Consider the following 26,878-nt stretch of genomic DNA (forward strand, 5'->3'; position numbering starts at 1 on the left):
ATACTATTCCACTGACTTCTGGACGTCATTGTGGCAGACGCAAAGCCAGCTACCAATCAAATTGCCACTTCTTTGAAGGTAATTTGTCTTGTCTTTCTGGCTTCTTTCAAATCACCTCTTCGCATCTGGTGCTTGAAATTGTATTACGACGTGTCTATTGCGTATTTTAAATGTTATGCCACTTGGAATTGGTTGGGCTTCTAAAATATGTGGATTTGGGTCTTGATCATTTCTGAGAAATGCTCATTCTCTCTTCAAATCCCACCTCTTCTCCATTCTCTTTGTCCTCTCCCCCAGAGACTCCGACTCGGTGTGAGGGCGTCTCTCTCTCGCCCCCACGGTGTCTTGTTTTGTGTCTCTTTCGCGTTTCCTGGTCTTTCTGGGCTACATTTTTTATAATGTTGTCAGCTCCACCTTCCATTCACTCGTTCTCACTGGAGCCGGGTTTCATCTGCTCCCCGACCTACCCATTAAGGAACCTCAAGTCTGCTCTACAGTTCCCAGAGCCGTACTTGATTATTTTGTGATGTTCTGGATCCCTACCCATTTTAATCTTCTTTTCCATTTGTGTGACATATTAAGCACACTTACTTTACAGTCTGTCTGATGAAGCCAATACCAGATTCTTTTTCAAGCCCGAGTGTGCTGTTCCCGTTCGTTCTGGCTCTCACACATGATGCGTGGTTTCCGGTGTGTTTGATGACTTTCTTTCAAAACTCTGAATTATTCATGTTCCTTGTAGAAACCCTTGGGGATTGGGGACAAAAGTGGCTTCCTCCAGAAAGGATGTGCTTACTCCTGTAAGATGTCTGGCGTGTGTGTGGGGGATGCTACCTGTCTGGGCCCAGGTTCGAGTGAGTGAGTCCAGGTTCAGGGAGGCCTCGGGGAGTGTGCCTCGGGTCCTGTTGAAACACGACAGTTTTAGTTCCCCTCTCCGAGTGGGGGAGGGTGTTTCCCGTTCACCCTTTATACAAACAAGGTATAATCCTTTGGGCTCCTTAATTAATGGCGTGCAGTCTCCCCTAAGCTTCCCCACAAGGTGGGCCCTGGCGTTGGCCCCCTCCTCATTCCAGCTCTGTGAGAATGGGAGCCAATGCCCCCGCTTCGGCAAAATCCTGTCCAGTACAGGTTGGCCTGGGCGGGCCTCTCACCTCCGGATTTTGCACCCACAGGCGCCAGGCTGAGTGTTCTAACGGCCCCACCAGCTCTCCGGTGCACTCACGGCGTGTTTCTAATGCAAGTGCATCACTGTCAGCTGGCTTCAGTAGGAGGCTTAGTGTGCGCCTCAGTCCTTCATGTCGACACCTTCTCTGGATCTTCATTCTTTGTCTTAATCCCTGGAGACATGGTGCAGAGGCCCAGGAGCCTGGTGACCCCAAGCATGTCTGCCTCTTCTCCGCTCACTGGCACCAGGCCGGCCTGGAGACATGGCGAGGACAGCGGCCTCTGAGCTGGCGGGCTCAGAGGCTCCGTCAGGTGCCTGTGTCTTTGGAAACCATCCCCAAGCCCAGCCTGGCTTGGATACGAAGAGCTCAGCGTGACCTCACAGAGCTCACCTTCGACAGGTGCTCCCTTCCCATCGCAGCCACGGTGCCAGAGGACCTGCCTCGTGTTACTGCACGTCACCAGGTCCATCAACCTGCGCAGGTCTAACAGGAAACAGTGATGCTGGTGGTAAGCTTCCTGTGGGAAGGTGGAGTTCCGGGCACATGGCCAGGAAAACAGCAAGGCCTAGGAAGGGTAGAAGGAGCAGCATCACTGAGGACTTGCTACCATGTGTGGGAACAATGAGGACATCAAATCGCATTACTAACGTAAAAGCGATCATGAGCCGAGTATTTCTATCTCCATCTATCCAATGAACAAAACAAGGCTTCCTATACGTGACTTGTCCGGGGTCACAGAGCTGGCAAGCGGCTGGGCTGGTGTTCGGGTGTGCAGACAGCTTCCTGGATCCTTGCTCTGCTGCATGAACTTCGGGGGACAGAGCGTGACAGCTGGGTGACTGTGGGGCCACTGTCGGCCTGTCCCGCCCAAAGGGAGGAATGTTAGGAGGGCAAAGCCAGCCGGCTCAGCTGGGGAAGTGAAAAGCACAGTCTATTTCTGGCTTTGCCTCCACAGGCCCCTGGCAATGGGGGAAAGGAGGGGTTAGGATGCACCAGCTGGAGGACAGCAGACTCCAGTGGGCTCCCGGACGCAGTTGGCCCAGAGGAGGGAGTGTTAGTAACCCGGCCCCTGACGAAGTGCAGGAGGCCTGCCAGTGGGCAGTTCGGAGCTGCAGTGGGGTCCGCAGGCACAGGGGAGCAGGAAATGTAGGGTGCTGCTTGCCGCATTGGTGTGGCTGAGTCTTTCCAGGCATGGAGCCATGTTAGTGGGCAGTGGCCAAGGCAGAGGGCCCAGCAGCAGGTATCTCAGTGAAGGTCCCACCTGCCCCAAAGTGTCCCACGCAGATTGCCCAGAGCACCACTGGGCCGGAAGGCCCTCAAGAAAGGACTGTCTCTCCTGCCCCTATGGCAGTAGGGTGGATCCCACTTTATAAGCAGGATGTGGAGGCCCAGGCCGGCCCAGTGATGCTGCCAAGGTCCCACAGTCCCATGGCACAGCGGGGCTCAAGGACTTGGGCTCCCCGAAGTCTGCAGGGCCCACTCCCTGGGGTCTCCCAGGCTGAGGGTGGCTCTCGGCCAGTCCCACCCAGGGCCCTCTCCTGCCAGCCGCCTTCCCAGGCTCTCACGCTGCAGGACACAGGAGGCCTGGGCATACAGACACATCATTCCGGATTGGCTGTCTGCCCCTGGAGGGCTGGCCTGGAAAGGCCCCCAGGGGTAGCAGCACTGAGGGAGCTGACACTGAACACAAGGAGCCAGGTAGGGTCTGTGGGCAGAGCCGAGAGTCAAGGCCCCGAGGTGGGCTCAGGCTTAGCGACAAGAGAACAGGCGGTGCAGCTGGAGCGCAGGTGTTGCTGCGGGCTGGGTACCAGGACACAATGTGGCAGGTGGGCAGCAGCCATGCCCCTGCCCAGGGGCCTCCCGACCCACCTCCTGGGTGGCCTCTGCCCTCTTCAGGGCCCAGGACCAGGAACTCCCTGTCCCAGGAATTGTGCACAAGTATCTCCCCTTTGGAATGTCCCATGCCTCTGGGCCTTTGCACATGCTATTCCTTCTACCTGAACACCCTTCCTCCAGCTTGTCCTCCTGGTGGATTCCAGGAAGTCCCAGTCCCTGTCACATCCTCTGGGAAGCTTCTGGGACCCCGAACAAAGCCAGGCTCCTCCCTGTGCCCCCAAAAGCCTATCGTCTCCTCACTGGCCCCATTCCAGCAGAGCACAGGCCTCGAGGGAACTGGTGGGGGCCACCTCAGGGCTCATGAGCCCACTGTCCTGTCTCCAGGTCTCGCTCAGCCCTCCCACACTCCTGGAGGTTTCTTCCTCTTCTTCTCACCACCCAGCCCCCACTCTCTGCCATCTCCTCCAGGAAGACCTCTCTGATCCCCCGCCAACCAGTTTCCACAGTTCCTGGCTGGCAGGGCAGGCACTGGGTCACCTGCTTACACCCTGGCACTTGGTCTCGTTCAGTTAAAATGACAGGCTCCTCCGTCAGGCTGGGCTGGAGAACAAGCAGGGCCCTCCATTGTTCTCTCCTCGCTGTTTGCCTGCCCTGCGGCGGGGGGCCCTGGAGGTCAGCCACAATGGCAGTGGACTGTCTGGTTCCCTGAAGGTGTCTCTAGACATGAGCCAGCAATGAGCAGCCCTTCATGGGCCCCAACCCATCAGGGAAACTCACCTGTTAACAGGTGTGCGGAACGGGAACAGCAAGGGAGATCTCTGGCCACAAATCCTGGGCCACCTGGGAATACACAGGTGCTTTTCCTGGGTCCCCACCCCGCCACCTCCTGCTACTGCTTTCCCCCTGGAGCCTTGAGCCACAGGCCGCTGACAACATGTCCTGGAGGCTTTGGGGCAGCCAGGCACCCGCACACAGCTCATGGCACCCACCTCTCCTCATCCGGTGGGTGTCCCACCTCTCAGGTCAGCTCTCACACTGACGACCCCCAAGTAGGCACAGACCCCGCAGGTTGAGGCTCAGTCCTCCCAGATGGCCGTCCCCTTGGGTGCCCATGCCAAGTCCGGGCCACCAACACCTCTAACCATCCAGCTGCACATCGGGGTTCCCACGACCGCCCCAGGTTTGAACTTGCGACAACAGTTCAGAGAACTCAGAAATGCTTTACTTACATTTCCCCGTTGGCCTCAAGGGTGATGATGAAGGATATAGGTGACAAGTGATAGAGAGGAGCGCAGGGCAGGTCCGAAAGGGTCCTGGGCACAGCAGCTTCGTGCCCGTGGAGCTGGGCGAGTCGCTGCTGGCAGGTGCACACTCGCCCACCTGGGAGCTCTCCGCAGCCGGGATGTTCATGGAAGGCCCCCCACGCAGATCGGCCCTTAACTCATCCACAGAGGACAGGGCAGGGCTGAGTACTCCCAGCTTCTCATCACACTGGGTCCGTCTGGTGACCGGTTCCCCCCACCCCGACGCCATCCAGCAGCCCACCCAGAGCCACCTTGTTTTGACAAAAGACACTCCTGTTGGCAGGAAATTCCAAGGGACGGGGGCTGGGACAAACACCTGGCCAAGCCCCCTCCCTCCACCTGCCCCCAGGGCTCCTTGAAACTTCCGTGTCTGAGGCCGAGATGGTGTCCGATATCTGATGTGCAGGAAGGGACTGGGGGTGGAGGGCACACGGGCCAGCTTGCTTCCCCTGGGCAAGGGGAGTCTCCCTCTGCCTCAAGGTCCCCCAAGGACATCAGGGCCAAGTTCACAGTGGCAGCCACCCATCATGGCTCTCTCACTGCCCCAGGGATGCCCCCTTCCCAGACTGGCTGCTTGCACTCAGAGTCCTGAGGTAGGGTTTCCATCGGACCCTCGAACTGAGGCCCCTCCCGGGCCAGCCTGTGCCGGATAGCCAGGGGTAGCCAAGGCCCCATGCCTCCCTCCCATTGGGACAAGGTGAGGGTGGCCTGCTAGGACAGGGCTCCATGAAGGTGCAGCCTTCGGAGATGGAGGCCCAGGTGTAGAGGGAGTGGCCACCACAGCCCAAATGACAGCTCTGTGCAGCTCAAACCAGGCCCCTGCCCCAGGCTGGGCTGCACTCCTGCCCCCGCCCACCCTCCCAGCGGGCGCCTTGGGGCAGCATGCCACCTGCAAACCACAGTGAGCCCAGCATGTGAGGCCTGGGCCTGGCTCACAGAGCACATGCACAGAAGGGGGGCTGTCGGGTCTCAGGACAGACACAGGCCCAGCCCTGCTGGCCACGGCCATGTGCATGTTGTGGGGGCTGCTATCCACAGCCCCAGGGGCCAGAACCCCAACCTGAGCGGGCAAGGTCCCCACGCCAAGGCGCACAGGCAAACGAAGGCAGGCAGACTAGCAGGGAGCCAGGCCCTTTATTGGAGACCTTGTCACAGACACACAGGCAGCCAGGGTCTGGGGCAGGCCCCTCAGGGAGTCAAGCATGGCACATCTCTCCTGCCTGGGCTGTCGCAGGGAACCCCAAGGCCCACCTGGGCTGGGCTGTCATCCCAGGGTCCCAGGAACAGGGGCTGGGACCTGGGGCCTGGGCTGGGCAGGCACCACCCTCTGGGGTCTGGTCAGCATCCGCCTCAGCATCAGGGCCCAGCAGAGGAGCCCCAGCGGGCAGTGGGGCCGGGGCAAGGCTGCCACACCTGGGCGCCTTGCAGAGCCAGAAAAGGGCTCTGCAAAAGAAATGGGTGCAGATTGCTGGGGCCAGGGCGGGGGGGTGGGGGCGGAGGCGAGACAGGAGCTGCACCAAGGGCTCACTCCTGCTGGGGTGTGGGGCCAGGCCAGCCACCCCCTGCATGCGCAGGGCCCAGTGGGCCAGGTCAGGCCTGCCCCTCCAGGGCACGCACGTGCACGCTGGGCAGGCAGAACCAGGACGGCGGCAGCTCCTTGCTCGTGCTGTCCTCATGGAACCGAATGTGCAGGAAGAAGTCACCCGTGTAGAGGAACAAGAGGGCCCCGAGGCAGGCTGACTGGCTGGAAGGCTGTACCTGCAGGGCGGGAGAAAGAAGCGTCAGCTCGGAGCAGCATGGCCCCAAAGTCTCCAGGAGAGCCTGAACCTGTGTGGACTTGGGGCCACGGGGGAGGGCAGGCACCCAGGCCCCACCTGCTGCACTGTCCCAGGCAGGTGGCTGCAGTTCTGAGGCTCGGCTTTTGTCTTTGGTACGAGCTCACAGCACTCCCCTCCCTGGGCCGTTCAGGGTTCAGGTGGTGGGGGCTGGCTGGGGTGAGGGTGCACTCTCACAGTGGGTGGAGCCTGAGGGCTGTGTCATGTGGCTGGGAGGTGGGGGCCCGGATGAGCTCTGTGACTCCCTCAGTCCCCAGGGGCCCCTGCAGTGGCTACTAGGCAGGGAGGAGGTGAATACGTGGGGTGGTACGGCGGCTCAAGCAGGAGCTCAGCTGTCCCGGGCTCCTCCGCTCACCCTGTCTCCCAAATGTCCTCTGGGACTGCCCAAGCACCCTGGTCTCACCCCCAGGGCTTGGGATGCAGGGAAACGGGATGTCCAAGGGCCAGCACAGAGGGCTGGGGGTGGGGGGCACCCAGACCACCACGCACCACGTCCAGGTGAAAGGTGCTGGAGCCCACGAAGGAGACAGCGCCGCGCAGGTCGTAGCTGTGCACACCGTTCTGGTGGTCCTGGTAGGGGACCACGGTGAGGGCGAAGGGCCCCACACTGCGCCGGCTCCGGTTGGTCAGCCGCACCTCCAGGCGTATGGGGTCGCCCACCCGGCAGGCTGCCACCTCGCAGTCACACGGCTGTCCATCCACCAGCACATCTGCAAAGGGCACAGGACACGAGGCCGTCATGGGCACTGCCTAGGTGGCCTCCCCAACACCCATCTGTTCATTTGTTTTCTCATTCATTCGTCCGTTGGTTCATCCATCCATCTGTCCGTTCATTCCCTCACCCCTTCATCCACCAAGGCTGCCGCGCCCACCCGTGCCAGGCTGGGTGCTGGGCACAAATGTGTGGCCCCGGCCCTGCTCTCCCGATGTGCCAGCTGGTGGGGCCAGGGCTGTTTGGGAGTCCAGGAGGGCCTCCACAGTGCCCCCGCAGGGGCCACAGTCCCCAAGATGACGAGTAGTGGATACCTGGATGGACCCCTGCCACACACACTGCTGGTGACAGTGGGGGCAGGTATGCCTGTAGGTCAGCAGTGCCCCCCCCAATTCCCCTCCAAACTACTCTTCTGGGAAAGCTTTTAAGACCAAGCCCCCCCATATCTTAAAAATCATAAGCTTTTGCAGCACATTGTAAATCCTTTGGAAAGTTCACGGAAGTAAAGAATTTTTTAAAAACCCCACATAACCCCAGCCCCACCCCCCCAGCCACCCACAGCGACTATCCTGTCTCCCCTCCACCCTCATCTGTCATCTCAGCCGTGGTGGCCCAGACGCAGTCCAAGTTCCCCACTCTGTGACCGGGCACCTAGTGCGTCCCGCACGCCAACACCTCTGTGGGCATGGTGACAGCGGCTGCACAAGCTCCCGTTGGAGACTCAAACCCGGACCTGCCCGGCAGCCCGGCAGCCCGGCAGCCCGGCCTGGGCCGGGCGCTACTCCAGGCAGAGCCCGCGCACGGGACCGGAGCTTGGCAGGTTTGAGGGAGTGAGTGACGACCGGGGTATCCGGAAGGGCCTGAGGTCATCTCAGAGGTTCTCCCGAGGGAAAGTGGGGGCAGGAGGAGGTTGGGAAGAGGGGATGGCTTTGAAGAGGGGGGGCAGGGGGAGCGGTGCAGCCCGCGGGAGCTGAGAAGGTGGAAATGGGGCCTCCCAGTCCCCAGTAGGAACTCGGCCTGGACACCCGCGACACTCAGCTCCAGGCCTGTAAAAGCCCGTCTCCTTTCTTCTCCCTCCACTTTCTCCAGAGCCTCCACACCTTACCTGACGCTGTCTTGTTGACCCACTGGTTTAACTACTAACTAACTGTGTTCCTCCTCCCTGGGAAGGCCCAGGAGCTTTGGATTGCACACATCTCCAGGATCCAGGCCAGGCAGACTCTCGTTCCAGGTCATGATTTTGCCTGGATGATCAGATGTGTGAGGGCATGAGTGAGTGAGCGAGGGAGTGTATGAATGAGTGAATGAGTAAATGAGTGAGTGAATGAATGGGTGAGTGAATGAGTGAGTAAAGGAATGGTGGGTGAGTGAATAAGTGAGTGAATGAAAGAATGAATGAATGGGTGAGTGATTGAATGGGTGAGTGTATGAGTGAGTGAGTGAATGGGTGAGTGTGTGAGTGAATGGGTGAGTAAATGAGTGTGCGAGTGAGTGAAGAGATGAGTGGGCTTTGGGGCCTGCGGTGCCCAGGCCTGCACCCCAGTCTGTGCCCGCCTCCTTCAGGGCCCTCGCTCAGCCTGTGGCTGGAGGGCACAGACCATCAGAACCAATCTCCCACTTTTGGCTCCGGGTCCTGCAAGCTTTTGAGCTTTCACAGAGGAGAATGTTCATGCAGGAGAATCTCATGGGGAAAATCTCGCAGGAGCAGATTAGTCTCTTCCCCAAATCCTCAAACCCGGCTGTGAGCCGCCTTCTGCCTCCCGCCCCAGCCCCAGTTCCTCTCCACTGGTAATACCTGCGGAGTCTCGGACTTCGCTTTGGCTGGCCGGCCCAGGACACCTCCCACGGTTATGCTGCAGCCCTGGGCAGGCTGGCAGAGACTCGCTAGAAGGGGCCGCGGAGAGGAGGAGGGGCCTGCAGGGCCCACTGGGGCAGGCTCCAGGAGAAAGGAAGCCCTAGGGCCAGCCTGCCTTTGGGCCTGTGGTGGCCACAGTGGGGAGGGGCTTCATGGGGTGAGTGAGCTCGGAGAAGGGTGGCAGAGAGGGCGGGCTGGCCCATGGGGCCCCTGGCAGCACCAGCAGGAGCTGCACCCGCGGTACCATCCGCGCCCACGAGCAGAGGCGGCTGCCTCTCAGGCACGGTCTTCAGCGTCTGTTGCCTGACCCAGCGCATCTCACCCAGAGGTCTCCGTGATCCGGAGACCCCGAGAGACGGCGCAGAGGGACAGAGCAAGCTCAGTGGAAGGGGCTGTCCTGCCCCGGCCGCTCCCAGGCCCCCCAGCAAGCCCAGGCAGAGCCCACTTCCCAACTCCCACTGTGTCAGGCCAGCACTATCCTGCCCACCCTCACATGGGTGAGCAAGGCAAGGTTCGAGCAAGGAGTGAAGCTAGGGCAGGACCCCCAGGCTCCTGCAGTGGATGAAGGGGACCCAAGAAGTGCCAGCAGGCCCCAAGGTCCCCTGTAATCACTTTCCTGTGACAAAGAGGGGGAGTGGTGGGTCTCTCGCTCAACTGGCTCACCCAACAACCTGTGGGCTTGCTCCTTAGCATGCGGCGCCCAAGGCCTGACGGGGGAGGCCTTCTTCTCCCCAGGGCTCTGGTCCCCCATGAGGACCCCCTTTCCTGGCCTTTGGTGACTGTCAAAAGCACATGGCCAAGCAGACTTCAAGCGTGAGCGGCTACTTCTGGATAAAAAATGTTCAAGCCTCAGAACAATGCAGGAGGGTCCCCGAGAGGAACAGCGGGCGGCGGGGGTCGGCTCCAGCTGAAGCGTGTCTGCATCTCCTGTTTGCACAGGCACGCGCTGCCCAGGCCACATCAATCTCGGATGAGCCTGAATCTCACGGTCCAGTTTGATCCCAGCAAGGCTTGGCCTGGGGGTTAATCGAGGAGCTCTGTCACACCTTAGATGAAGCCAGAGAAGCTCAAGTGGAGAAAAAGACAGCCAGGACTTGGGATCCTGGTAACAGCTGGGGCCAGGCTGCCCCGACTCTCGGTCCAGCTTCACCCCGTCCCCAACCGCAGCCGGCCCACTGGCCTCTGGGAGACAGCACAGGCGTACTGAGGGCAGAACCCTGTGATTTCCGATGGCCCAGTACAGAGCAGTGACCTTTCTCCAATGCCGAGGCAGCGGGCTGCTCGGGACTCAACTGATGCGGCAACTTCTCCGTCTCTCCCAGTGAGGGCCCAGTAACTACCTTCCCCTTCTGGGTCTCTGGCAGCTGCACTTCAGTGTCCCACGCAGCACTCACACAACACACACGGCCTCTCCTGCACACCCACCCCCGCACGTGGTGACCAGCTGTGCCAAATATGGTGTCCCTGAGTCGAAGTGTTCAAAACTTTGTTTGGCTACTTCACCGTCTACTGACAGTTCGAACAAGAGGCTAGAAGCAGCAGCAGAGGCCGGAAGGTGAGGTGATGGCGTGCTGAGCGAGGGTCTTAAGGCAAAGAGGTGGCGCACAGCCTGGGTGGCGGGCCCCTCACCATCGCCCTCGGCCCTGGGGCCTCAGCAGTGCCACGAAGGGGGCCTCTGTGGCAGCCGAGCTGGCTGAGAGAGAGAGAGACTGACAGGTGGGGGTGGCCGGGCCTGCTGCCCAGAACAGGGCACTGCCTGCGGAGCTCGGCCCGGCCGCCTGGGCACTCCCCACCAACCCCGGCTCCCTGCGCCCTGTCAGGGCTCCGAGAGGCCCCGCGTGCGACCCGGAATGCCTCTTCCTCTGCGCCCAGGAGGGCAGCTGCTCGAGACCCACACCAGGGATCACCCTCAGTCAGGAGCAGCCCCGGAGGAGTGCTCTCGCTCTCGGGTGAATGATTTACTTTTACAACTTTTCATTAAAGATTAAAGGGAATTGAATGAAAATTAAGGCGAGCTGGAGAGCGGGCCATGCCTCCTGGAGCTCTGTATAGAGAGGCCCCCGCTTGCCCAGCAGGGCCGCCCAAGCTGGCCCTGGCACAGGGCACCGGAGATGGGCCCTGCGCCCTGAGGGCAGTGGGGGGTGAGCTCACAGGCAGCAAGGGCAGCCCGCAGGCAGGCCTCTGGGCTGCCTCTCAGCAGGGCCATGGCTGCCCACTGACTGGTGAACCACTGCCTTCAGCGGTGGGAAGGCACACACATCGCCTGCCCACGGCTGCACTCTGCCCCCACTGGGCCGGGTTCTGGGGCCACAGAGCTGCCTGCTGGACTGCCAGGGGAGCCCCTCTGGACCGCCAGAGCTTCTGCCCTTGTTTGAAAACCGGATGACACAGCCTCCATCCAGGGGCTGGTGCGTGGAGAGGAGGAGCCGTGTCTGGGAGAGGGCTGAGGTCTGAGCCCGGACAGAGGAAATGCAGGTGGCCACGGGCCGGCCCAGACACACTGAGCAGGCTGCTCCAGCTCAGAGCCAGCCTTGGGGCAGGGGCTCCCAGGAGCCAGTGTGCTTGAGGGTCCCACGCGGCCAGTGGCCTTTGCCGCCACATCCTCTGTGCCTCGCACTGGGCTCCACTGTCTCTCTTTGCACTTGACCCCCAGCCCTGCAACCCTGATTCCCAAGGCCCTGCTCACAGGCCCCTCCACCAGGGGCCTTCCCTGGTTTCCCCTCAGGGAACACGAACTTGAGAAGGTTCATGGAGGTTGGCTGGCTGTTCACCATCCATTCGCTTTTCTCCTGGGCACACAGCCGGAGTGCAGCCAGCCCAGCAGTGGGGTGTGACGCAAACTGAGTTCCGGCCGGTCAAAAGTAGGCAGGTAAGTGATACCCCCCAAACTGGGCTACAAACATATCCTCCATCTCCTGGCTGGCAGAACTAAAGGAACTGAGGAGAAGAGGGAGGAGCCACAGCATGGGCGGGGCCGTGGATGGGTGGGGTCACGGGGCGGCAGGCTTTAGCATCCCTGACTTCAGAGGCTCCTTGTTACAGCATTTAGCTGAGACAGGCACAGGCCCCCAGCACTCACCTAACTGAACTATCGCCTTTCAGAAGGGAATGGCGGGCCAGCTGGGAGCCGACACACCCAGGGCCGCACTGTGCATGGGAGTGGGTGCGGGACAGGCCTCCTCTTCTTCCCAAAGGGAGTGGCACTGCTCTCTGCGCAGGGAACACCTTGCTCTCTGGGGACAATGCCTCTATTAAGCCCTTGGTCTTCAGCATTCTCTCTTTGGACAAGCATTGCAGACAACTGAAGATAAAGCAGGAAAAAAGCAGGAGGGGAATGGAGAGCACGCCTGCTGGCTGGTAGCATTACGCAGACACAGCCCTCTGAGAACAGCAGAGGGTTTAAAATGACTCGTCTGTCCCCAAGCAGTGTCCCTACCTTTTCAGTCCCTCATTTTTCATCTTCTCCCAAGGCTCTCTAAATAAAGCGAAGATCCCTGCCACCCAGGCAGGGCCCTCCCTGTTCCCATGGCTCTGCGTCCGGCCTCGTCCTTGCTGCACTATGTCACCAGCCTCAGACCCCTCCCCCACAGGGCCAACCCCCCATGAGCGGGAGGAGCACAGGAGGGTCCCAGCAGGTGTGGGGGCGGCTGTACGGCTGTCGCACACTACTGGGCCTTTGCACAGGCTGGGCGCCGCCTCTCCCGGGGAGCTGCCCGCCTGCCTGTCCCTCAGCCTGCCTCCTCCAGTGCCTTGGTGTCCGGTCTCCACACTCCACCTTTCCTGGGGGGAGCTCTGCCTCCACCAGCCGAGTCCTCAGGCCCAGTGCCTGGGCACCGCTCCCTCCACTGCCCGGTGCCCAGCAGGGCCAGCGCACAAGGGCCTCTCCAGGATTTGCAGACCTCCCACCCTCCGCCCCCCACCCCCCACAGCAGGGGCTACATTCAGAACAGCAAAGCCTCCTGAGTCTCTGGCGCAAGCCCAGGCTGGTGAGGCAGTGCCCCGCAGGCTGGGGCAGGGTTCGGCCCGAGTGCAGTGAGCGGGTGTACAGGGGCATGGGGCTCTAGGAGAGGGAGGGCGCTGAGTGAGCTGGGCTTCCAGGAAGCAAGGAGGTAGTGCTGGTCAGCTCTGCGGTAGCTGGAAAAGGAAACCCTCTGAGGCCCTTGACAGCCTGGGGTGATGGGAATGGACAGGGTGGGCGACTTGCCCCCAGGAGCCCCTGGTTTGGCCAAGCAACCTCTTATGGTCCAGTGAGAAGCAGCACACACACACACCTCTCTGGGCCAACACCACCGCTTCCGGGAGGAAGACGGGCTGTTTAAAAGCAACTTGGGAAGGACTGCCTGCCGAGCTGTCTGCTTTATTGGCAGGAAGGCACTTTCAGCCTCAGAGCAGCAACCTGGGCAGGGACAGGGTTCCTGAGGCAGGGGTACGTACCTGTGGCCTTTGCCAGGGAGGCGACCCAGGCCAGCCAGGCCCACCTACACCACTTGTGGGGTTCAGGGCAGAGGCCAAGTGGAGACCACCCACCCTTCGTCCCCACACTTGGGAGCTATGAGCCAGGCTAATGAAGCATGACCCAAAACGCGCTGGTCTCACCACGTGACAAATGCATCTTCACGATGACCAGCAGGACCACGTTCAGGTGGCAAATGCTTGGGCTCCTCACAGCAGAGCTCTGGGCTGGAAGGTGGCAATGGGGGGGGGGCGCACAGTCCTTGCTGCTCCCCACCCCAACACACAGGGCCGCCAGGAGCTTTCATTCCCTCCCTGGCATCAACCACCTCGGGGGCAGGGTCTCCATTCTGACCCCAGGGCCGCAGAGCCCATGCCTTCAAGGGACTGCCACAGGTGACAGATGAAGGGGCAGAGCACGCTCAAAGCAGAGACCTGCCCCCCACCCCTGCTCTCCAGGCTGGGTCACCCCTAGGCTCTACAGGGATGCCCCGACTGCAGGGCTGCCCAGCTCTGGCCTCGCTCTCCTAGGCACAGCCCCTCTCCAAAGCCCAGTGCCACCACCCCTCTGGTTTCCACCTCCGACACCCAGAGCTGTCTACCCCACCTGGGCCCACGGGGCACCCCTTCCCCTAGCCTATGCTCAGGTTTGGCATTCGGGGAAGACCCCTGAAGGGGAGAGAGAGGGTTTCTGAAGTTGGAGAAGGCATAACCATGTCTACCTACAGACGGACACTCCTTCCTGGCCCTACCCAGAGGGAAGGCCCGGCTACAAACACATCCCAGGAGGGGTCGACCGCCCTGGGGTGGTCAGAATGCAGGGCAACTGCTGCAGAGGGGCTGCTGCCTCGGGGAGGCAGGGGGAGCGGCTCAGCTCGGAGTGAGCGTGTTCAGAGCCGGCATGCAAATCAGGGTGCCTGGAAACAGTTTGTTCTCTTAAATAATTCAATCATCTCCGCACCATCCTCTTCTGAGCAGCAAGCGTCTGCTTAGCCAGCGTGGCAGGCAGGCTGGGGGGCCAGGAGCCCGCCGCCCTCTTGGCTGCAAGGCCTGGCTTCTGCTCCCAGCACAGAGGCCCCGGGGTTGTAGGGACAGGATGGCCAGGAGCCCTGCGCACACAGCGGGCCGGCCTGGAGGGAGGGGCAATTGCAGCCGGGTGAGAGCCGCAGCCTTTCCGAGTCGTGTGGTCACGGGCTCCCCCCCCCCACCCAGCACACGGTTCCCTGAAACCGGACGGGTGTCAGGAATGGGCCCAGCCGGACTTCCACTCATTCTTCGATTGAACAGGAGAGGAGATGTTTACTGGGGGCTTTTCTTCGACTCTAAGTAGGTACTAGAGGCAGCAACAGGCACATCCAAGTAACTCCTTTCTGTCCGAACAGCTCACAGCTCTCATGTAGTCCTCCCAGGTCTCTGGGGCCCAAGGAGAGGCCAGCCAGGGCCTTAAAGGAGGCACGGCCCAGGCAGGAAGAGAGGTGAGGGCAAGAGTGTGGCCTTAGGAGGAAGAGAAAGGAAAAGACAGCGAGGGCTCAAGATGCACGACCAGGGGGTCAGGCCCTGCAGCCAGAGCAGACTAGAGGCTCTCAAAGGTCCGAGGCCCATGGGCTGCAGGAAGGAGTGGGGGCCCGAGGGGAGGACCTAGAGGCCGGAAGCAAGCCCCTTAGGTGAGCATATGAGACAGAAATCTTCTCGAAACGCAAAGCCCACACTGATGCTTCTGAACCGCACCTGAGACAGCTCTTCCCACACCTGAGTCTGCCCACCGACAGGGCCACACACGTGCCTGCTCCGCTCTTGTCGGGGGCCCTGGTGGGCCAGAGGGGCCGCCCGCTGCACCGGGCTTCCCCAGCATCCGAACAGAGCTCGGAAATCTGGCTGAGAGGGCTTCATCCCCAAAGCGTGATGGGCAAGAAAACACCCACTGAGCAATTTCCTTAGACACAGCATCTGACGTGGGGCAACTCACCCGCGGAGCGTTGTGCCCCCTTTTCTTTTTCTCAAGTCCTCAGGGAGTCTGTCAAATCCCTGTGGCCCCAAACAACAGGGCACAGAGGGGTGACGAGAAGGACTTTTGGAGACCAGGCTTGTCCTGCCTGCCCTCACGGGTTGCACGTCCTTGGGCAAATGACCGGCTTGGGCTCTGCGCCACCTGTGAGCCCAGGGGAACCAGGCTGTACTCAGGCCCCCTGCAGGCCCCAGGCTGGGCCAGGCCTCTGCCCGGCCCACCTCCCGGGCTCCTGTCCCCAGAGCGAGTGGGGGGCCTGCCTTCTCTGCTCCAGGGGCCTCCATGGGGATACCACGGACTCTCCAAACACAGACCGTGCCTCAGTCGGAATCCTCCCCTCCAAAGCCGCACTGACTTCGGGACCAGGTCTCTGGGACCAGAACAACGCTCCGGTCAGGGCTCAGATGCTCACCCCTGAGGGGCCTGGGGAGCTCACACCATTTGGGGGCCTGCTCCTTATCCGTGATGTGCCCCCTGGCACTGTGGGAGACTCGACACAGGGAGGGAAAGCAAGGGGACACGAGAGGAGGAGTCCAGTTTCCCCTGCCAACGCCAGCAGAGGGGCTAGCCCAGAAGTGCCCTGTCTTCACCAGGGCCACAGGGAGCAGGGGCGGGCGGTGGTGGGAAGAGGACTCCAGGTGACGGGGGTGGAGGTGGGTATGCACTGGCTGGGCCCAGGTCACACACAGAGACGAGGGGGACAGCCAATGTGATGGGTACTTGGTCCTAGAAGACACACATTGGCCGCTGAGCACACAGCAGGGCCTGCTCACTGTGATCAGAGAGAGCGGGCGAAAGCTGGCCCCACTTCTTTTCTGACCTGGTTAGACGGGCACCGACTTTTAGGGAAAGTGAAAGCTGTTGCCAGCAAGATTGAGGGAAATGGATAATTTCATACGCAGCTAACTAACGCCTAAAAGCTGTAACACATACGGAGGGCAATCCGGTAATAAGGCGCCAACGGCCTTGAGCAGACAGACCATGGGCGGGGCACTTCCCCAGCAGAACACTGTCGAAGAGGAACTGGACTCAACCCGGAGGAGCCGGCAACTGCCCCACATCTGACAAGGGGGCTGGCTCACAAATTAGGGCAGAGGAACACTGTGTGGCCGCTAAAAACTGCGCCTGAGACACACGCACCTGGCACGAAAAGGACAGTGACCAGGCCCCTCGGAAAAGCGCGGCTCCACACCCGCACCTTCAGAGACGTCTCTCCGGAGGCCAGACTGGACGGTGCACCAAACGCAGGTTTATCTCACTTTGCCAGCAGACAATGTAAACTCACAGTCTCCATGAACACAGGCAGGACTGTAAACGCACTTTCTCTTCCCCACAATTCGTTCTCTTCCCAACAGCACCTTCTTCCTTCTAGCTCAGTGTGGTATGCGAAGACAGCGTACAATGCACAGGACGTTCCAACTGCTACTTGGCTGCTGGTTACTGGCAAGGCTACCGGCCAGCAGGCTATTGGTAGCTCCATTCGGGGGCACTGAAAGTTATCTGTATTTTTAGGGATATGGATTTCTGACCGGGCAGAGGTCAGTACCCATAAGCCCTGGTGTTCAAGATCAACTCCACATGACGACCGCACACCCACTTGTCAACAGCTAACGTTTCTGGGAGATGGGTCATTGCTAACATCTAACTCCTTCTTTGTATGTACCTATAATTGTTATTTTTTTAATGAGCATGGAATTTTAAAAGTTTGCCGAGGTTCATCTGAGCAGAGGGTTCAAAGCCCACTGTCACTGCTGGCTTCGTGACAACCTGCATGAGAACACACCAGTGCTCCTCAGACCTGGTGCTCCGGGCCGGCCCATCTCCCTGAATGCAGGCCCCGGGGCTCCGACACCCCATCCCTCTGACTACACCTCTACGTGACTGCAGGGAGGTCCTCGAAAGAGGGGATGGAGTTCAAAGGGCGTGGCTAGCGTAGACTTACATGATGTGCCAGCATGCAGACGGCTAAAGCCAGGGGTCGAGGGGGCCCAGGGACTTCAGGGCCCTTCCACCTGAGCCCCGGAGCCCTGCGGGTCCCCCTGGAGCAGCAGCCCAACAACTAGGTGCCGTGGAGACAGCTGAGCTCTCCTTACATGCCCACCTTGCAAAGTGGAGGCTGCAGTGTGCATTGTTAGGAGGAAAAGGTCCAAGGGAAGGATGCACTGGGGCGGCTTGGTGAGGCTTCAGGGGCCTCACTGACCACAGAGACCACCAGACTGCCCAAGTGGCAGACGAGGAGGCTCAGATCCCAGGGCCCAGCTTGAGGACCATAAGACACTGGTGACATGAACAGAAACAGTCTGCGATCCGTGACCCCAAGACTGCCAGCAGCTGGGGCCGAGCAGAGCCTGCCCCAGTGGTGGTCCTGACAGCTGCACAGGTTGGCTGGGCAGGAAGATGACACAGCTAACGATGACAGCCCCCAGGGACGACGTAATGATGCTGCAGCCTAGCTCAGAGGGACAGCAGGCGTGCTGGCTGCCTCGGTGCTGCTCGTGGCCCCCGACTAGTCCTGCTGGCCTCCGGGGCCCGTCCGCAGCCTCCTCACAGAGTCCACAGGGTCCCAGTGGGAAGGCGGCGCTCATGCAGCACAAGGCCCACAGCCGACTCACCCACATGCACCTCTGCACAGCAAGGTGGGAGGGGCAGATGCCAAGGCCATGCCCTCCAGGCAGGTGGCACTATGTGGGTCTCCCCTCCCCTACACAGGCACCAGCAAGATGAAGGTGCTGCTTCCCCCCATTTCTTGGGACCCCACCTGGCTGGGAAGGGGCTGGAACTCAGAGGGGACTGGTTCTAGGAAAGGCCAGGGGCCCAGAGTGGCCTGTGTGTCCTTCATGACGGAGCCAGGCACCCAGGTGGGGCTCAGGGACTCAGAGCCTGGGTATGCCCTTGCTTCAGGAGCTTCGAAGGCTCCTTGGAGGAGATGGTGCGTGTCAGAAAAGACAACAAGATGGCTCAGGCTGAGGCTGAGGAGGGGCCCCGTGACAGCCCCCAAACATCCTCACTGCAGCCGTCTCTGTGGCTTCCCCATCTTGGCCCTAGGAGGTCCCCCACTGTCCAGCCTCAGGGCTTGCCCTCAGGCTGAACCATGACCGTCCCCCTCTACCCTGTCATCTCCTGATGCCACTCGGGGTCTCCAGGGCCACGACGGAGCCAGGGCTATCTTCTTGGAGGAGGTGGAGCTATGGCTGAGGGGGCCCCATCTCCTCTAGCCCAAGGCCTGCTCCCCCAGAGCAGCACCTCCCAGAAGCCCGCCGGCAGGCTCACGACCAGGCTACCCCCAAGAGTACGGGCCAGGGCCTCACCCCAGACAGAAGGTCCTCAGCACCCAAGGCTGAGCCTGTCTGGCGAGCTGCGCCAGCTCAGTGCCCATGCCGGGCCTTTGCCTCTGCCTCTCCACAGGCTGGCAGCTTAAGCAGGTTTTAACTAAAATCTAAAGTAAATGCTAGATAGGACTTAGTGCTGACTGGGGCCATCAAAACAAAAGTAAATGAAGATAAGTCTCCGGGAGCGACAGGGCCATGGAGGCCCCAAGGCCCTGTGATCAGGGCGAGCAGGTGGGGGTTTGCAGGAGTTGGGGCCCTGAGGGCAGACAGAGCTGAGGCTGGAGTGGTGAGGGACGGCCTGGGGACTGACCTGCAGGTCCACCTGCCTGCCCACGGCTGCCGTGTTCCATGCTCGCGCACCACCAGGGCCTCCCAGACGTGCCGCCGGCCCCTGCGGCTGTCACCACCGCTCAGCCGAAGCGAGCAGCCCCCTCCAGGCATCTGGGCTTGGCCGCCCCCATGGATCAGCTAACCCCCACAGCCATTCCCCCACAGCCCGCGACCCGCGCCAGACGCCCTCCTAGAGGACACACACATTTCCAGAAGGGAATCAGCCAGAAAGACCAGCATGGCACCTGCTGTCCGGAGGCTCACAGTCCGGGTGGACCGCCACGCACCCTCAGGGGCAGGTCCGATCCTCAGAGACAGAGGCCGGCAGGACGGCAGGTGCTGCAGAGGCTGCCAGGGAGGGCCGGCGTCTGCGGGAACGTGTGAGCAGGAGAATTCTCCGGGCCGGGGGGACAGGCAATCGAGGGCTTGCTGGGCAGGACAGGAGAGGGACAGAGGCCTTTGAGGCTGAGGCAGGCAGCGGAGGGGACCAGGACACGCTCTGAGATGGGAAGTCACTGGGGGTTAAGCAGAAGAGGGACAGACAGCCCAATTCACGGGTTCAGAGGGTCAGTCAAGCTGCCGACCAGAGAGACCGCGGGCAGTGATGCAGGAAGAAGGTGGAGGAGAGGGTGGAGGGGAGGCCTCAGCAGTGGCCGGCAGAGGGTGAGACAGAGGCTAGGGCCAGGACAGGGGATGGGGGCTGGCCCACACACGCGTGTGCCTGCACAAGGCCTTGGCCAGATGTTCGATGTCCCCTCAAACACGTCACCATCCAGTTCAGCCACCTCCTCTTGGGACCATCTGCCAGGGTGGGCACTCCTGGACTCATGCCCCCCCAGGACAAGTGCTATGTTCCCTCGCCTCTTCTCCCCAGCTGGGACAGGCCGGATGTGGTTCATGACGTGTACCAGAGGGAGGCGGGAGCCTTCCTGTGGCCAGAGAGCAGGGCACACTGTTCACTACTGAAACAGGCATTTCCCGACAGGGTTGTGCAGGCTCCGAGAGGGGAGGGAGCACGCCCGATGGGCCAGTGAGAGGCAGACCCAGACACAGGCCTCGGCCACCAAGGCCCCACCCCGCCCCGCCAGGGCGCGCTCTCTTGGGAGTTCCTGGGAGCGACTGAGAACATGAGCTGTCAACAACAAGGTCTGCCAGTCAGGAGAGAAACGACCCGATGGCATCGTGTGACCTCAGGGCAACGCTTGGCAATGAAGCTGGTCGGCGGACACTGTGACTCAAAGACCAACAGGGGCTTTGGTCCCCCAAACACCCAAGGGCCAGTGCGGGCCCAGGAGGCATCTGGGTGGCTGCCACTCCTGGGGCTGGACCCCCGGGACAGCAAGGGTCTCCTCATGCTCGCCCCCTGGCGGCCCTAAGGCCCCTGGCAGGAGGCCCCTTCCTGGCTCCCTAGGCAGCTCTCCCTTTGGCTCACTATTCCAATAACAGCACGAGACCGAAATATTGGCGTCTGGGGACCGAGAACCAGGCTGCAATTATTCACTCTTTTTTGCCTTCCTTTCTTATAAACATTTCTACTTTTCGAGAATGGATAAATCTGCTTTTCCCAGAAGCTGGGAAGAGGGCCTTGGGCACAGAGCGTGTGGTCCAGGACCAGAAATCGCCGCCTGCTCCTGCACCCGGGGAGCTGACGGCTCGGCCTGTCTGAGAGGGAGGAGTACAGGTGGCCGTGGCACGTGGGCCATGCCCAGAGCAGACCACCTGGGCCTCAGCCCCTGTGAGCTCCATGCTCTAGCTGTGAGCCCGGGCAGGCCGGGGCACCCCGCCCCTCTGTGGGCTAGGGGACGTTAGGAGAGCTACTTCTCTCCATCCCCACAGCCCCAAACTCCAGGGCTGGCAAAGGCCTGCCTGGCCCAGCCAGGACCAAATGCTACGTCCTGTCTCTCAGCCCCGGGCACCTGGGCCTCAGTATGGCAGGACATATGAGGCGTGTCCTCCTCTCCATTTCTGTCCCTGAAATTCCACCGGAGCCCAAGCCACCTCTCAGAGGTTGCAGGGGTTTGTCAGCCACCACACAGGCTGAGGACGGGGGGAGGACTGTGGTGGGCACCCACAGCCAGGACCACGGAGCTGTAGCACGGGGGGCAGGTCCTGCTGATGGGACAGCCAGGTGCACCGAGGGGCCTGGCAGGCAAAACGGGGACGTAAGCCGCCGTGTGCCATCGCCCCACACTTACCAACACAGTGTTCGGGCAGTCTGTTCTCTGCGGCCAGGAGAGCCCGGGCTGCTTGGAAAAAGAAGACGGATGCCCACTCCCCCCCAAGTCAGCACGGCTGTTTTCAGACAGGGGACCAGTAACAGCTCCTTTAGGAGACAGGCTCTTAATTACGAGACCCAGCGCCTGGCTAGTTAAGAGAGCAAAGCTGACCTTGGCAGCAGCCCCTAGGGCAGCTACGGTTGGGGGCCTATGTGCCCAAGCCATCTGCCATTCTGAGCATGCATGTATGCTCAGAAAGCACACGTGTGTCGTGGGAAGGCATGTGCATGTGCTGGCTTCAAGGGCTCTGCGTAGAATAGACCCCCAAGCTAACAAAAGTAATTATAAATGCTACTTAAGCACTACCATAAAGTTCCTTCAGGGGACCCCAAAATGGCTTTCAGGCCATAAAAGGAAAGCCCACCACATGTCCGGACTCACAGGTGACAACCACGCGAGCCTTCTTCACTCAGCCTCGGTCCGCCCGGCGCCCAGGCCCCCACCACCAGGCTCCCGGCCTCCACATGCCCCCGCAGACCCCCCCTCTACACCCTGGCCTGATCAGCTATCCAGGCTCAGGGCCAGGCCTGGTCCCTGCAGTGGGGGGGGTTTCCACTCACAGTCACACTGCACACGGTGCCTCCTCTGCTACGCTCTGTTTCCGCATCCCATGCCTCTGCCCTCTACGGCTGCTGGCACTCGGGGCGCTGCCCAGCAGGGTCTGGCAGGGCGGCCGAGCTCAGCACCTATCTGCTCAGGGAGGGACGCAGGGCTTGCTTCCCTGCAGTTTCCCCAGGGAGCTTCTGAAATCCCTCGGATCGGTTCCAAATCAGCCCCAGGGAAAGGAAGTGGCCGGCGTTGGCCACTGCAGCTCTTCCCTCCCAGCCCAGCAGGTAAGGTCCTCCTGGGTGGTCAAACGGGCAGCCGGACAGCTTTCTCCAGGGCACCAGTGAGCAAGCGTCCATCCCGGCCAAGAGGCTTCTAACATGTCAACGTGCACTTTGTTGAGGAAAAACTCATGTCAAATCAGCCAGAGAGGAAGGGACTCAAGGGGGGAACAGGAACCCCCTCCCAGGACAAAAACAGAGCAAATATACAACCCAGTGGTTTTCGAGACACTGGCCTGAGAGAAGAGGAGCACAGGAGGAGCACAGTCAAAAAAAGAGTCAAAAAAGCGGGGACTAGGAATTACTGTGAACCAAGCGAAATCAGAGGATATCAAAATTGGCGAGATGCCAACAGCAGCGCTTCCTGGGAACTTTACAGAATTAAAAGGTGTATTGGGGAAAAAGAAAAACCTCAGATTTATGACTCCAGCTTTCGTCTAAAGAAATTACAAGAAGATCAAATTACATCCAAAGTAAAATAATAATAATAATAATAATAATAATAAACAGCCAAGTGGAAATCAATGAAATAGAAAACAGAAAATCAGCAGGGAAAATCAGTGAACCCAAAAGCTGGTTCTTCGGGAAGCTCAGCAGAATCAGCAACGCTGGAGCCACACTGACCGGGAAAAAGTGGGGGGACACAGGCGATCGAGGTCGAGAAGAGGGAGGGGCCATCACTGTGGCACCCATAAACTGTTAAAAGGGAAGTGACAACGTTGTGAAAAAATTAATTCCAATAAATTTAACTCAGATGAAATGCAAAAATTCTTTGAAAGGTACGCCAGCAAGTCTCCCTAAAGAAGAAAAAGATACCCCGAACATTCTTCGATTTCTCTACTGGAGACATCGCGTCGTCGGCCTCCTTCTCAGAAACTGCAGGCGCACACCGTCTCCCCGTAAATCCCAGCACACACGGAGGAAAGAAGTAATACCAATTCTGCAGGAAATCTTCCGAAATATCAAACGGGAAACTTCCCCACCCCCTCCCCGAGACGGTCGGGCGGAGAGCCGCACCACAGCACAGCCACAAACAAACACCCCTCACGTCGCAGACAAGAACGCTCTGCTGGAATTGCTCTAGGAGATGGAGCCCGCCGGCCACAAAAGGGCCAAGTGTCGTTACCAACTGAGTTTACCCCAGGAGTACAGGGTTGGCTGAGTATCAAAAAGCCAATCGACATAGTTCGCCCCATTAAGAAATTAAAACAAAAAAGAAATATACAATCACCTCAGTAGATGTAAAAAAAGCAGCTGACACGCGCCGACGTCCAGACCTGAGAGGCACTCTCAGCAGACGGGGGCAGGAGAGAGTGCCCGTGGCGGTGGGGCAGCCCCCCACCAGCCTGCTGGCGTCTGCTGGTCTGCTGGCCGTGAGAGCCAGGGGCCCGCCCCCACCCCGGTCGGGAGAAGGGGACCACTCGCACGGCTGTTTCGTGTGGCACTGCAATGAACGAATGAAATGCATCCAGGCTGGAAAAGAAGTAAAACTGTCTTTACTCTCAAGTGACACACTGACGAGACGATCCAATGAGTCCACAAAACCAGCTGCTAGACCAGTAAATCAGTGGGCTTAGCGAGGCCTCGGGGTGTGCGACGGGCATACAAAAGTCAGCTGTGCTTCTACGTGCTAGCAACAAACTACTGGAAATTAAAACGTTTAAAGCAGCACCGTTTACCACAGCGCAGGAACACGGGATGTTCAGGGACACACCTCACAAAAGATCTGTAAGACTGGCACACGGGACATTGTGCCACACACATGAACACATGTGGGCAGCAAGATGCAACGAGATGTGAATTCTCCTCAAATCCATCTATACAGTCAATGTAAGCCCACTGAAATCCCAAAGGACTTTGTGTGTGCGTGTGTGTGCACATGTGTGTCCATGTGTGTGTGCATGTGGAAAGTGGCAGGCTGACTCCAAGCTTCCCAGGGAGCCACAGGACAAGACACCCAGCATGGGCAAAAGGCCGTCACGTTCCCCCCCTCACGAAGCAACCGCAGCCCTGGCCACAGGCTCAAGACCTGCCCCTTCCCACACGGGCTGCTTTCTGCTCGTGGCCACGGTGAGCCTGCCTGGCCCAGGCGAGGCAGCTCCACAGCGGGACCTGGGACAGCCTGTGCTTCCAGGGCAATGTGGGGGGAGCACCCTGATGCTGTGTGTCCCCCAGGGCTCTCTAGTCAGTGCCGTAAACTGGGGCGTGAGCATTCCGGAAGGCTCGGTGGCAAGAGGAGGACACGCCTGAGGGCACTCGCCCCCTCCCACCAGGTCTCCCTCTGCTGCCAGCCCTTCCCTGGCCCCACAGAGGGCGCTGGGCCGGGGGCCAGGCTGCCCACTCCAACCAGGCCCTGGCCCTCCTGGCCGTGTGGCCCTTCCGGGGCTTGTTTCTGCTGAGCACCAGATGGGGAGGGTAATGTGGGCCCGAGACAGCCCTGTCCCCCAGGCCCCACTGCATGGGCCCCTGCTGACACCCCACCCTCCCCTCCACCCCTCCTGCCCACCTCACCCCACAGGGGCTGCCTTGCGCTGGTGTGTGCAGGAGGAGGGGGCACTGGGCTCATTTCAAATTTAACTTGCTTTCCCTTTCCCACAGGGAAAAGGAGTGGGAACAGGTTTCTAAAAATAGCCTGGCCTGTCAAAACTGTTAACTGTCAGGCAGGGTGAAGACGGGCTGCTCGGGAAGCAGGCTTGCATCCCAGCTCGGGACCTGCCTGCCGCCGCCGACACCCACTGGGCTCCGCCCCCAGCAGGCAGCCCCCTGCCCTGGGGCCCAGGCCACCATCGCCCCCTGGGCAATGCCATCACCACCTGGTGGGCACTTCCCACAGCCACCCGGCCCTCCTCACGTGCTTCACACACACTCTCCATCCCTCCCCACCACAGACGAAGGCTCAGAGAGGGTGGGTAGCCAGCTGGCCTGAGGCTGAGAGCCAAAAACCCAGGCAGTCTGTGAGGACAGCAGCCGCAGGTGCTGACCCCTCCCATGCACCAGCGTCCCAGGGCTTGTGGAAACGCCATTCCAGCATCCCCGCCACTCAGGTCCTGGGTGGCCACCCACATACAGTGACCATGACTGAAGACACTTCATTCAGGGCCTATGCCCACCCTGGGCTCCATCCGTTACCCACCTCCCTTTCCAGGGAAAGATCAAGCAGGCAACAGCGGGTGGGTGGGGCCTGGGAGGAGCCCAGGGCAGCTTCCCACCTCCAATCAGCAAGGTGCAGGCCCCCCGCCCTCGACCATGCTCACCTGCACGGCACCAACACAGGGCCCGCCTACCCCGTGTCTCAGCAGGCTGACCCACCAAGTGCCCACCTCCAGGGGACTTCCAGGTGTGCCTGCTCCCAGGCTCCACCCGCACGCTGCACATCAGGCCAGGGGTCAGCTGAAGGAAGTCCAAACACAGGGCAGCTGGCTATAGAGGGTCAAACACTTCGCACTTGGCCTCTCCAAGATGAGACACTTCCCATGCACTGAAATACATGTAACTTGGCAGGGGGTGGGGTATAGAAACTGATGTCTAAAACCAGGAAGCACGATCATCTAAACACCATAAACTTCCACAGACGCACACGCAGCAGCCAGTCTGGAGCTCATCTGGGGCCGTGCAGGGCTCACTGGGGCCCCGGTTCCCACGGCCACTCTCCTCTCCCAGCAGCCCTGGGGGGCAGCGTGCCTCCAGGGAGCTACGCAGCCATGGACAAGGCCAGGCGGCAGCCCCTCACCCGCCCCTGTGCTCACTGGGACCCCCGCAGAGGTGGCCAGAGCGTGCACACTGCCAGTCCACACTCATAGTCATCACATGGCCCTGTGGACTGCTGTCACAGCTTGTTTAGACTTGGCCTCATCGCCCCAGGCTACTGACACTTTGGCCCAGCGGAGCTGCACTTGCTCACAGGAAAGGGCCACACACCTGGAGGCCCCACTCTTCACGGCTGTCATCTCAGGCACCAGGAAGCACGCCTGTGTGGGCGGGGCCCAGGGGCTTGTGTACAGTGGCCAGAGACAGGGGTGAAAGGGTGAGTCAGTGTGAGGCCACAGCTCACCCAGCGGGGGGTCCAGGCCAGGCAGGGGTAGGGGTGACGGCCCTTGGCTCCCCGGGGCACCCAGACTTCCCCCTTCCGACCATCCACAAGGCCTCCCGCCCTGGCCGGACGTGCTTGTGCTTCCGGCTGCTGGCTCACTGGTCTCTGGGGCTGACAGGAAAGGCAAGCACGCCTGTGACCCTGCCCCAGAGGGAGGCGAGTGGTGGCAGGTGGGGACGTAGGCATGGCCAAGAGAATCCCAGAGTGAGAGAGGACAGAAGGGCGGTATTCTTGCCTGAGGCCTGAACTCCCCCCCAGGGCTGAATGTGGCCGGTAACGCAGGTGGTCAAGGAGGCTTCACTGGCTGCCCCCCGCCGCTGCCCCTCCCAGCTGCGAGCAGGACACTGGGCAGGGCCCCCCTCTTCCATCACAGGTTGTCTGGGGCCTGGTCCTGCAGGGACGCACGGCGTGCTGCTGCTGAGCGGGGACAGCAGGTGTTTACGGGTGCATCTGTGGACAGCGCTCACCGAGCAATCTCCTCCTCGACACATGCGGGCAAGGACACCGGGAAATTGAATCTCGTTACTAATTAATGGCTTTAATGCCTGTGATTAGGCCTCAAACACAGTCTATTTTCCTAAAGATAAGTTTAGCCCCGTTTGAACCAGAAAGCCAAGGGCTCTGCTCATTGGCGCCCGAGAGCTGTCCCTGCTAATCAAATTCAGGGGCCCGGCACCACTGCCTCGGTTTCACAGGCTGTGACCCGAGCGTCAACACCACCGGGGGGGCAGCTGTTCTCCAGCGAGGTGGGGAGGGGGGGCGCCAAGTGGGGCACATGGGCTGGGAGCAGCTGCAGGGGGGCCGGGTTCTCTGTCCTGGGGCCCAGGGGCCAGGGGCTCCCAAAGGGCTGGGGGCAGGGCA

The 26,878-nt window shown here is 60.6% G+C and overlaps 1 protein-coding gene across 2 annotated transcripts in view; it reads right to left on the reverse strand.

The window, feature by feature from the left end:
* Nucleotides 1–5,418: 5,418 nt before the first annotated feature.
* Nucleotides 5,419–26,878, reverse strand: part of TRAPPC9 (trafficking protein particle complex subunit 9) — a 234,196-nt gene continuing 212,736 nt past the window's right edge. For both annotated transcript variants that reach the window (XM_037048601.1, XM_037048600.1), the window contains 2 exons: nucleotides 6,631–6,851; nucleotides 5,419–6,064 (listed from right to left, as the gene is read on the reverse strand). In XM_037048601.1, coding sequence (XP_036904496.1) covers nucleotides 5,897–6,064; nucleotides 6,631–6,851 — 389 coding nt within the window. In that variant the 3' untranslated portion in view covers nucleotides 5,419–5,896. The remainder of the gene's footprint in view (nucleotides 6,065–6,630; nucleotides 6,852–26,878) is intronic.

Source organism: Sturnira hondurensis, unplaced genomic scaffold (assembly GCF_014824575.4).
Source record: "Sturnira hondurensis isolate 20B ecotype Veracruz unplaced genomic scaffold, ASM1482457v3 Scaffold0006413, whole genome shotgun sequence".
NCBI classification, from domain to species: domain Eukaryota; kingdom Metazoa; phylum Chordata; class Mammalia; order Chiroptera; family Phyllostomidae; genus Sturnira; species Sturnira hondurensis.